Source organism: Myxocyprinus asiaticus, chromosome 43 (assembly GCF_019703515.2).
Source record: "Myxocyprinus asiaticus isolate MX2 ecotype Aquarium Trade chromosome 43, UBuf_Myxa_2, whole genome shotgun sequence".
NCBI classification, from domain to species: Eukaryota; Metazoa; Chordata; class Actinopteri; order Cypriniformes; family Catostomidae; genus Myxocyprinus; species Myxocyprinus asiaticus.
This window is the reverse complement of record NC_059386.1, coordinates 1,556,840-1,569,718: the sequence shown is the minus strand read 5'-3', so window position 1 is coordinate 1,569,718 and position 12,879 is coordinate 1,556,840. Positions and strand designations below refer to the sequence as shown.

General features: G+C 40.1%; 1 protein-coding gene across 9 annotated transcripts in view; it reads right to left on the bottom strand.

Moving 5' to 3' along the window:
• Nucleotides 1-12,879, bottom strand: part of LOC127433365 (PH and SEC7 domain-containing protein 3-like) — a 204,532-nt gene that overhangs the window by 56,517 nt on the left and 135,136 nt on the right. For 7 of the 9 annotated variants that reach the window (XM_051685198.1, XM_051685199.1, XM_051685202.1 and 4 more), the window contains one exon: nt 11,406-11,495. In XM_051685198.1, the coding sequence (XP_051541158.1) occupies nt 11,406-11,495 (90 nt within the window). Of the gene's footprint in view, nt 1-7,204; nt 7,458-11,405; nt 11,496-12,879 lie in introns of those variants that run through there. The other 2 variants (XM_051685201.1, XM_051685207.1) reach the window with 2 other exon arrangements.

Here is a 12,879-nt window from a genome sequence, read left to right as displayed (position 1 = left end):
ATTTTGAGTTTTGCCTGGTTGATTTCTAAAAAAAAAAAAAAAAAAAAAACAGCCACTCAATCACCTGAAAACCTGACCTTGTACAACCATTTACTGAGAATGAGTCACTGAAAACAGCTCTAACTGACCTCACTCTCTCAGAACAAAAGTGGTCCACTAGACTCTAATATGACCAAGGTACATATGTCAAACATGCAAACAGATTAAATTGTTTGCCAGAACTAGACCAGATTAACATTAAAAGGATCATTATCTTTGTTCAAAAATGTATTCATGATTCAAATTTGTTTCATTGTTTGTAATCTGAACAGTAGGGCTGGGCGATATGGCCAAAAATATTATAACGATATTCCTTTTCATATCGTTGATATCGATATTTATCATGATATACATTTACATTTGCTCATTTTTTTGAATTTTCAAGTTGGCAGAAGAAGAAAAATATTCTAAACAGTCTATTCAAAACTGCATTGGGGCCCAGAGACAGCCAATGCAGTGATCCCAATGCAGAGGGATCTTCTACCAAAATATTAAAATATTTTATAGAGTTTATCAATCAAGTGCAGTTGGATATGAATGTTAAAAGATCATCAGTTTGTTTTGAAGCATACTGACAGCATAATTTTTACATTCAAGTTATTTTTAAATATTCAGATCCCGACATTCCAATTCAAATCACAATTCTACATCCTGTTTGCTATGCCAATTCAAATTCAATTTAAATTCATGAATTCAACCGGAATTTGAAAAGGCATTCTTAATTCAGTTCTGAATGACACATAACCCTGCTACACGTCCGAACATATGGATCAGATTTCATCACTTGAAAAAGGATGCGGACAGTCAGTCCTAAAGATCAGATTTGAATGCATTGTGAACAAAGAGTTTGCAGTGCGCCACTCTCGTCACATTAAGGCAAACAGTGCGCGAGTGGTTCAGTCCTGTGCTACCTGGAGATCAAGCTATAAAGAGCTGATAAAGCAGTCACTCTTGTTGGCAGCACAGTCACGACAGACGCTCTGCAAGGGCATTCAGACTGCTGCAGCTTTATATATATACGCCATATGAAGTGCTAACTGTACTTACTGCCAAGTTCTTCAGCGTGCAACACACATCCTGTTAGTGTGAGATGTACTCACTTTATTTAAGCAGGAAGTGTACAATCCAGCAGGGCTGATCTGGGGGGGTATTTAATTATTTACGACCACTGACCTTGGCAGATTAAATTCATTTGATCTGGTATCCATACGGGGCAGTTTTGGTCCGTTGCTGATGAAGCTTTACTGCAGTGATGAGGCCCTTTCCCACTGGCAGTACTAAAGCCAGTTTTAGGTACTTTAGTACTGGACTAGTACTTTCGTTGCTTTCGCACCTAAGGAACTATAGTTCCTCGGAGCCGTTTTTGGGGGATTTTTAGCTCCTACTCTGGAGTTGGTACTTTGGGGGCGTATAGGGACTGTGGGAGGTGCTGCAGCCTGTGATTGGTCAAAAACCTATGATGCACAAAGCATTGAGAAAGGAGAGGAGTCCACATCCGCCATTGTAAACAACTAGCTGCTAGCATGCTACTCAGAGGATTGTGATAATTTTACAATTCCCTTTACAGAAATAAAATAAAATCCAACAAAGTATACAAAGAGGATCACTCGTTTCACGTGTGTGTGTAACTTCATCGGGAGACACGCTTTGAGTTTTCATCGCGTCTGTACTGTGTGACTGTACAGAAAATAAAGTGATTACTACATCAAATTTTTCCTGGGATGACAGATATAAATAATCAGATGTTTATTAACAGTGAGTAATTGAACTCCATTATACACTAAACCGTCATGAAATCTAGTTTACATGAGGGAAGTATTGCATGTCTGTTACTGTGTGGTAACTTGCATCAAGAGTATTTCAGTACAGTAATTTATGTTGGGTCATAAAAGCCTTCATTGTATAAGATTGTGTTGATAAATAAGTATGTAGTGCTTTCAACATGTTGTCCACTAAATTCAGTGCGTGCTGCGTGGTAGTCCGACCGCTCGTCTCATTTCTAATACGGCTGCAGCTTTCTTGCGCAAATTAAATTGTAACCTGAAGACACAGGCTGCGTCCAAAAAACGGGAAAATGCTGCCTTCGGGCTGAGGTAGGATGAAAAAAAGTAGCTTTTTAAACTGTTCAGAGACCAGTTTCCTTTAGAGTGCCATTCATCCAAAAATGCTGTCGTTTAAAAAATGTACTGATTTGGCAGCTGGCTAAATTTTCAGATGCAGCCAAAGCTCATGTAAAACAGCCCTAACAAAAGATATCCGATCCCGGCATCCTCTGTCGGTGTTGTTGATTTCGGCGTTGTTGATTTCATTGTTGTCGTTTATATTGAAACGTGCATTCCAACCACGTCAGAAGAAAAATGGTCGATACTAGATTACATCACTACAGTGGTAACTTTTGGCAATGCGAATGCAATAGGGGAAAAGTCTCCCCTATTGGGTGTTCCATTCCTTGTATGAGTTCTCATCTAGAAAGTTACTAAAGGAAACATACAGGACTGTAGTTGGGAAAGGGACTATTGTACCAGCACCGGACATATCAAGGCATCATGGGAAGGATTGTCTAGCAGGCGGCCACAGATCTGACACTGAATCAATGCCAGCCCACAAGTCATGTTTGATTTAGCTGTTTACAAGATTTGCATGAAATAAACAGTTTGCAAAGAATGTTGCTAATTTAGAGGTCAGTTAAAACCTTTTATCATGCTAAAATCATATTATCATGTATAATGTTTACATCTTGTGGCTATACTTCAAAAACAGAATGCATTTGTATAATAAAAATCTATAATAGGGGGGTTCACGTGACGCCATGTGAGAGACAGACGTGTGAGACACGAGCTCTGCAAACTTTGCTAGTTTTTTTATTATTTTCATGTTGTGATCCGGTGAGATTCAATACACCTATTTACATACTTGCTCTTTGAGGTAAATATGGCAAAGAAGTCAAAATTCTCAGACTCTGGAGACATTAAAAGACACTTACGTGTTCAAGCTGAGGCCTCTGACGGGACTGCAGACCGGAGACACGATTTGGACGGCACGTCGGGAGAAGATATTCAGTGTCAGTTGTCCAACATGTCGGTGATGTTGACGAAGGTTCTTGCTGACTTGGAGGATCTCGCTGTAATACGTCGATCGATTATGGCGATGGAAACAAAATTCTCTGAGTTGTTTACAAGAGTGACAGAAGTTGAAAAACGATTATCGATTATCTTGAGTCATCGGAAAGGGAATTATCTGCTAATCCGCCCGCATCCAAAACAGATTTGGAATTAATTTCGGAAAAACTGGAATATTTCGAAAATATGAGCCGAAGGAATAACATATGAATTGTTGGAATTCCTGAGCATGAAGAGGGTAGAGATATGGTGAAATTCCTGGATGAGTTTTTCCCCGAGTCTGCTGGACATAACAGGCCACAAGCTGGAAATCGAGCGAGCTCACAGAGACCCAGCTCGAAGATCTGGTGAGGGAGATGGGCCTCGATCCATTCTGGCCAGATTTCTGAAATCATCCGATAAAGATCTCGTGTTGTGCCAGGCGAGGAGCAAAGGGAAGCTTTCTTGGAAGAACCATAATATTTTCTTGTTCCCGGACTTTGCGAATTCCACAAGAGAGAAACGTGATCGGTTCAAGGAATGCAAGAAACTCTTACATCAGAAAAAGATCTCATTTTCTCTGATGTTCCCGGCCAAACTGAGAATAGAAACGAAGAATGGTCGCAAAGTATTTACTTGTCCAAAACAGGCACTCTCCTTTATAAATACATTGGAGTAAGCCATTTGATGTTTCTTATATTAGTGGACTGACTCGCGGTTCAGGGACTCTATTATCTGAGGAAGCTGGGTGCCATTTTTGTTTCTTTTTGCGTTGACTCCGCCTAGCGGCTGGAGTTTGTTTTATGGCGTAACTCCAAGAAACTTTTGCATTTACGGAAGATCTTTTTTCCCCCGGCCAGATCGAGAATGGACACTTTGGATGACCACAAAATATCTATATGCTCACATAAAGGACGTCTTTTATAAAGTTGACGGGCTGAGTAAGTTATGGTGTTTTTAAAAAAAAAAAAATGTAGTTAGTTTGGCTCTTGATCATCCGAGGAACCGGGATGCTGGTTTTGTTTTTCGCGCTGGCTCTGCCTAACGGCTGGAGCTTGTTTTGTGGAATTACACTACTTCGGGACAGTTGTGGTTAAATATGTTTGTTCTTTGTGCTTATGCCTCCTAGTAGAATGATTACCTCATCTGCTGCACTCATAACAGCTGGCTCACTGATCATTTGTTTGTCTGTCCGAGGAAACTGAACGGCTTTATATCAGCTGGAATTTATTTTGTGGAGGAACACACCTTCGAGACAGTTCTGTGAATGAATCTACATATTTTTTCTGTTATTCTGCCTGTTGGCTGGGGTCTGTTTTACAAAGTATTTTCTGTTATTGTAATTGTGCCTCACAAAATTTGTGCAGAAGCACCGGACTCGAGCAATCCGATGGCAAAGTTGTCGAGGAGGTTCTCGTAGGCGTACATGGACTCTTTGAGTTTAGAGGGATTGACGCCGGTTGGCGCTGTTGTGCGCGGGGTTAATGTGCACGTTTTCCTTTTTTCTGCTTGTTTTGTTCCGGGGGAAGTTCGGGGTTTGATTGTTGCATTAATGGGGAATGTGGTCTGTATAATTTTGTTTTTGACACACTCATTTGACACATGGTTGTTCAGGGCAAGACAGTCATACTTTGAGTCAGGGGACAAAGCAGGGAAGCTTTTGGCTAGATATATAAAGCAGAGAGAGTCTTTTTCTACTCAGTATTCAGTATTCCCTCAGTGAAATCTGATGGTGGTGAAATTTTTACCTCTATAGATATTAATAATGCTTTTAAAGAATTCTATCTTGATCTCTATAGTTCCACGTCTTCGTTTTCTGATGAAGATATTAGAAACTTTGTTGAACCATTAGAACTCCCTAAACTGACGAATGAGCAAAAAAGCTCTCTTGATTCTGAGATAACCTTGGTGGAGCTTGACGAGGTAATCAAGTCCCTACCTACTGGTAAGGCTCTGGGGCCAGATGGTTTTGCCGCTGAATTTTTTAGATCTTATGCTACAGAACTGGCTCCACTTTTGTTAGAAGTTTATACTGAATTATTAAAGAATGGAAAGCTTCCTCCAACCATGACACAAGCCCGGATCAGTCTGATTCTTAAAAAGGACAAAGATCCAAGCGAGTGTAAAAGTTACTGTCCAATTTCCCTGATCCAGCTAGATGTAAAAATTCTGGCTAAAATTTTGGCTAACCGATTAAGTAAAGTTATGACATCTCTTATACATATAGATCAGGTGGGGTTTATTCGAGGCCGCAGCTCTTCTGATAACATCAGGCGTCTCATCAATATCATGTGGTCAGTGGCGAATGATCAGACTCCGGTAGCTGCCATCTCACTTGATGCCAAAAAGGCGTTTGATATGGTAGAATGGGATTATCTTTTTAAGCTTTTGGAAATGTATGGGTTTGGGAGTACATTTATTGGTTGGATCAAGTTACTTTATAGACACCCTGTAGCAGTGGTACAAACAAATGGATTAATTTCAGATTATTTTACTCTGGATAGGGGCACTCAGCAGGGCTGCCCTCTTTCCCCATTATTGTTCTGTCTTGCCCTGGAACCATTAGCACCCACGATAAGAAAGGAGGATGATTTTCCAGGGGTGGTGCCGGGAGGTGTGGCGCATAAGCTTCTGCTTTATGCAGATGATATTTTATTATTCGTCTCCGACCCCACTAGATCTATGCCTTGCCTCCACAGAATTATTCATTCCTTTTCCAAGTTCTCAGGATACAAAGTCAACTGGTCTAAATCCGAAGCTTTGGCTTTGACAGCATACTGTCCAGTAACGGCCTTCCAGCCAGGCGCCTTCCAGTGGCCCAAACAGGGCATTAAGTATTTGGGCATTTTATTCCCAACAAATTTGTCTGATTTAGTCAGAGTTAATTTTGACCCTTTAATAAAACAGTTTGAGCGATGTAGACAGGTGGGCTTCATTACATTTATCGATGATTGGGAAGGTTAATGTTATAAAAATGAACTGTATTCCAAAATTTAAGTACTTGCTACAGTCTCTCCCGGTAGATGTCCCCCTCTCTTATTTCAAGCAATTTGATAGCATAGCGAAGTCTTTCATTTGGAGTGGTAAGCGCCCCAGACTACATTTCAATAAATTACAAAGGCCGATTGACAAAGGTGGGCTAGGCTTACCCAAGTTTTTTTTTTATTATTATGCATTCGGTCTCAGACATTTGGCTCATTGGTCGCTTCCACCTGAAAGAGCCCCTCCCTGGTTCTGCATTGAACAAGAACTCCTTGCCCCTTTTTTGCTATTGCACAGCCTTTCCATCAAACTATATAGGGAAGTTAAATCACACCCCATTATTTCACATTTACACTCAGTATGGACAAAAGTGTCCAGAGTGTTTAATTCAGATATTTATCTAAATGTTGCCTCGAGCCTATGGCTAACCCCCAAACTATGCATTACTAAGTCCCCTTTTTGTTGGTCAGAGTGGATTGCGAGGGGGGTTAATTCACTCGGTGATCTTTACGAGAGCGGTGTGATGAGATCCTTTGAAAATCTGGTTCAATATTTTGGGATCCCCAGATCTCAGTTTTTTAGGGATCTTCAGTTACACCATTTGCTCTGTACTATTTTTGGGAATAGCATATACCCCCCCTAAAGCAGCAGATACTCTAGGAGTGGTGATTTCTGCTTTTGGAAAGGGCCATGAGGCATCAGTGTATTACTCCTTATTAATTCAGAGTCTGGGGGACGGAGTCTCAACCACTCTCAAGAGATTATGGGAGAAAGATTTAAACCTGGAATTGGAGGAGAGAGAATGGGCTAGGATTTTAAAAAACATAAAAACTGCATCGAGAGATGCAAGGGTGCGCCTTATACAATTCAAGATTTTACATCGTTTCTATTGGACCCCCTCTAAATTGTATAGGCTTGGTCTTAAAGACACACTCACCTGCTGGCGATGCCAATCAGAGGAAGGAGACATGGCCCATGTTTTTTGGTGGTGCGCTGAGATTCAGGAATTTTGTTTGAAGGTACAGAGTGTTCTGTGTGACGTGTTGGGCATTCGGATTTCGTTTTGCCCCAGACTCTCTGTTTTGGGTGATGGGGCGGTCATCGACGTAGGTGATAAATACATAAACAATTGGATCCTCACTAGTGTGATGATAGGCAGGCAGATTGTTTTAAGGGGTTGGAAGTCGGTGGGAGCACCCTCAATTCGGGAGTGGTGTGAAGAGATGTGAAGGGTGGCAACCTTCGAAGAGGTATCATGTAGGAGGCTGGGGATATGGGATTCTTTTATTGGGAAATGGGGTAGATATTTGACGTTTTTGGGGGGCTCTCGCAGTGGGTCTGTGGAGAGAGAGGTATAGTTTAGAGTTGTATGTTTATTATAGGTGTATGTGTGTGTATGTGTATGTATATGTGTGATATATATATATATATATGTGTGTGTGTGTGTGTGTGTGTGTAGTGTATGTGTGTATATATATATATATACATACATACATACATACACACACACACACACACACACACATACACACACACACAATTTATTATTTTATTCTCCGTAAATGTGTGTATTTATGTAAGACCACTGGGATGTTCGTTTGGGGTGGGGTTCTTGATCGGGGAGGGGAAGTAGCGGGTGTTAATGTTGAATCACTGTATATATGTTTTGTTTTTCTTTGTTTTGAAAATTAATAAAAATGTTAATCACAAAAAAAATCTATAATAACAAATAGTAAAATCTGGTGTGAGCTATCCATTGTTTAAGTAAATATTTACATATACATCAATGAGCCAAAACATTATGACCACTCACAGGTGAAGTGTATAACGCTGATTATCTCCTAACAAGGCCACATGTCAAGGTCTGGGTAGATTAGATGGTAAGCGATCAGTCAGTTCTCGTAGTCAAGGTGTTGAATGCAGTAGAAATGGGCAGGAGTAAAGACCTTGAGTGACTTTGACAAGGGCAAATTGTTATGGCCAGACGACTGGGTCAGAGCATCTCTGAAAGGGTTAAGGCTTGTGGGGTACTCCCGGTCAGCAGTGGTGAGTACCTACCAACATTGGGCCGAGGATGGACAAACCACAAACCGGTGACAGGGTGTTGGGGGCCCAAGGCTCATCGATGCACAAGGGCAATGAAGGCTATCCCGTTTGCTCCAAACCGACAGAAGGCCTACTGTGGCACAAGACACAGAAAATTTTAATGATGGTTGCGGGAGAAATGTGTCACAACACACAAAGCATCACTCCCTGCTGCGTATGGGGCTGCGTAGCCGCAGATTGGTCAGAGTGCCCATGATGACCCCTGTCCACTGCCAAAGGCGCCTACAATTGGCACGCGAGCATTGAAACTGGACCTTGGAGAAGTGGAAGAAGGTCGCCTGGTCTGATGAGTCCCGTTTACTTTTACATCACGTGGACGGCCATATACGTGTGCACCGTTTTCCTCTGGGAAGTGATTGCACCAGGATGCACTGTTGGAAGACAACAAGCCGGTGGAGGGAGTGTGATGCTCTGGGAAATGTTCTGCTGGGAAACCCTGGGTCCGGCCATTTATGTGGAAGTCAATTTGACATGTGACACCTACCTAAACATCGTTGCAGACCAGGTACACCCCTTCATGGCAATGCTATTCCCTGATGGCAGTGGCCTCTTTCAGTAGGATAATGCGCCCTGCCACACTGTACACATTGTTTGGGAATGGTTTGAGGAACATGATGAAGAGTTCAAGGTGTTGCCCTGGCCTCCAAATTCCCCAGATCTCAATCCGACTGAGCAACAGTGGGATGTGCTGGACCAACAAATCTGATCCACAGCGGCTCCACCTCACAACTTACAGGACTTGAAGAATATGCTAGTAATGTCTTAATGCCAGATACCACAGGACAACTTCAGGAGTCTTGTAGAGTCCTTGCCTCAGCGGGTTGGTGCTGTTTTGGAGGCAGCCGGGAACCAACAACATATTAGGCATGTGGTCATAATGTTTTGTCTCATCAGTGTATATTAATGATGGACACAGAAATCAACCCTTCTGTAGAATGACCCGTATCACAACAATAGTACTTCTCTTGATACACTAGATATGTACAGTATAACACTACAGTTCTGAGTTTCTGCTGTGATCTGTTATACTGTATTAGTTCAGGCCCCCCAGACATCCCCCTGTGTCTCCAATAACAGCATGTACAGTATAACTCATGAATGCAGGACAGGAGTGCTTTTGTCCTGAGCTTATATCAGGTGTTCAAACATCAACTTGGTGACTGATTAGTAAAGATCACATGATCTTATAAAACATGGGTCAGCAGACACCATTATGTGTTACACTATTTATTGCTTTGTTTCAAACCCTAGAAAGCTGCCTACGAAGACAGTGCTGCTGATGTCAAGGTTGCTCCAAAAGGTAGCAACATTAATGATGTTGTCTACTAAGATACCTTATTTTTGACAAATTCTAAGGCACCATCACATGTACTGAAAAGTACAGATAAAACAATTCATCGTAATTAAAAATGAATTATTATACCTTATATTTGTGTGTATGTATTTTTACCCTTGTTAGCAAATCATGTCATTAGTTTAGCAATACGCTAATGTAAACTTTACTGAAATTAGTTAAGTAATGTCTCATCAAGTCTCACATGCCAGTGACTCGCAGCAACAACGTGACTGATCTAATTTATTTTCAATAAGAGCTACAACTTCCATTGGCAACAAAATGTGGGCGTGTCCAGCTTCAAAACAAAGTTGAGAAAAGTTTAACTTTATGCAACTGCAGAGCGACAGAGTACTTCATTCAGAGTCTCTACTCTTTTTTATTTCGTAACATTGCTAAGCTGTGTCTCATCCTTAACACCAAAGACACAGAGACTCTCATTACTGGTCTTCCCACCAAAACTAAATAAACTAACATGCATCTAGAATTCAGCAGCAAGAGTCCTCACATATTCCAGGAAATCATCACATATTATCCATAAATTTTACAATTTAAAAATTAACTTTTCTTTTGTGTGTAACTTTTGAACCGACTGATCTAGAAACATAATTCTATGTAATTCTGATGATTGTAATGGACCTCATACATGACACTCTGCCCATTAAAGCGGCTGCCATTGTGGTGTTTATCGATTTTTCCGCAACAACTCCCACAAACTTTGTCCAATTTGCACAAAAAAAGCCCAGATGATCTCCAGACCGAGCCATACAGAAGTGACCTTAAAGAATTTCAATTTTTGCCATTTTTGAAAAGTTATCCTAACGTAAAATTAACAATGTCAACATAAAACAGGAAGTCAAGCTGTATCTTGGCTATGCTTTGTTCTTTCGAAACAAAGCGTGGTATGCTTCAATAGGACCATGATCTAGGGGATATGCCAAGTTTCATGGCAGCACCACCTACGGGTCAAGAAATTTAAAAAATTTGTATTTTTAGCCAATACTTTTGAACAGTTTTGCCACAAAAAAACAAAAAAAACAAAAGAAAATAAAAAAGAACTTGGTGTTTATTTGATTCCAACATCATGTCCTGAAAGTAAATGAGCGGTTTGGAGACAGCTTAGTCAATTTAAACAAAATTATTTTGTATCATTGCTTACTCATCCTAAATCTTCAGACAATGGCGAAGAGAAGTCAAGTCTTATTTGTATAGCACTTTTCATAATACACATCGTTTCAAAGCAGCTTTCCAGAAAAGTATGCTCTAATGTCTAAGAAACTACTTAACTGTATCAACATTTTCTCAGCAATAGTTTTGTATTCTCAACCTGATATGCCTCTTTTTGGAGCTATATAGACTTAATGATTGTGTGGCACAGGACTTAAAGCTCTGTACTACAGTTCCAAAGACTGGGTGTTCAAACCCCACCTCAACTAGTCTTACCGCTGTGCCACTGTTGTATTAGAGCTCTTTGCATTGTTTATGCCAGCGGGGCTTGGTCCCCATTATATATTTATTTTAATTATTGTAATTATTATTCTTATTATTACTACTATTTTGAGAATAAGATTTGTTTTATTCAAAATCATTCAAATCTCAATTGAAAACTCATTACACTCATCCACACACTCCAATCCAGTTATATCTATTCTGTACCAATCTGCTTTGTGCTATTATGTAGCACTATTGTGTCTGGTGTTTATTTTCTGTTGATTTGTAATAACATTTATTATTAGGTTTGGAACACAACTTAAAGAGCAGTTTATTTCTATTTTGAGTGGTTTGTGTCTGCAGTGACTTTTCATATTCATCACAGTGGATTGCTGGGAGATTCGTTTGCATCTTACCTTTAGCAGCTCTCGGGGGAAATCTTGTCCTGCGTTGAGTCCGTCCAGGTTATTGATGAATTCCTGGCACGTCATCTTCTTCCCAATATTCTGCGGGACATGAGAAACATTTAGTGAGCCGTTAATGGGGCGGGACGGCACGGCACTGCATCACCCTGATTTAACCTGCAAGCTCGAAGCAACCTGACAGCGGCAGAGGAACACATTGCTAATGGATCCCAGCATGCACTGCTATAGCAGCTGTATTTCATTCATCACACTGACACACTCAATAGAAACTGACACTAAACTTAAAGAAACATGCGCACTGCTGGGGGTGAGCACTATGACCAACAAAATTGTATATCATAACAGTATATATCACAATATAGTTACTGATGTACTTTAAAATGGCACTCCTTCTCATTTGATTATTTTCTCTTTTCAGTTGGAACTTGAGGGACGCAATCCAAAAGATAAGATTATTCACAGCAAATTAATAATAAATCTGACATCCGTACAAAAACAGCAGGATCATTCCTACAATTTGGTGCCATTTCAGCTTTGAAACTTTGTGAAAACAAGAAAAAATGAAACATACTATCTTAATGTCTCATCATTAGTCATACTGGTCATCCTAAATGACTTAAAAAATGAAGATGTCCATCTGGTTAAAAGGGGAGGGTCATGCATCTACCATGGTACAGCAAAATCTCTTCTGGTTGACACATTTCAACCATAACACAGTATATACAGTACAGCTTACTTGGAAACACCAGGCAAACAGTGCAGTGATAATAAGGAAGTTCATGATGCACTTGACTAAATACTGCTGGAACAAGTTCAGCACTAAATGTAAAGGATTAAGAATATCTATTACAATCAGGAACTAATCAATTCTAATAACATGAGATTATTTTGATGTAGTGTGTAATCAGTAACTAATTACCCTGATAATCATTACTCATGTCCCTGTTAGCAGTCTGAACATTTGCTCTATGCAAGCAATCTTATCCATAGACAGGAACAGACATTCAGAACTTTGGAGTGGTGGGAATGTGGGAATATTCAATTACAATAATTCTTATAATTAATATCACTGTCAACTGAGAGTTAAAGGTGAACGGTGTCATCTTTTTACGTTTAAATACTTTCTTATATCCCAGTTTAAAATGGGATTAAGAAGAGTCAACTAGAAATAAGAAATTTGTAGGTTGATTTCCTGAAGAGTTTAAACACTGTGGCTCTGTAGCACTTCCAAAACATTGCTCTTGTATGTTGGAGTGTCCCAACCAGCCCGACACTGTGACAACCAATGGACTGAATCTAGGGCAGGACTTTGTTTTTCTGACCAATGGAGGATGGGGGGAGTGTTCAGGTAACTTGTTTTTGTAGGTTCTACTGGTTGTTTAGATCAGTGTTACTATCAGAAATAATTGGTAATTATTTCTTTAGTTATTAATTAATATTTAAATAATTGAATCTAACTCATTAA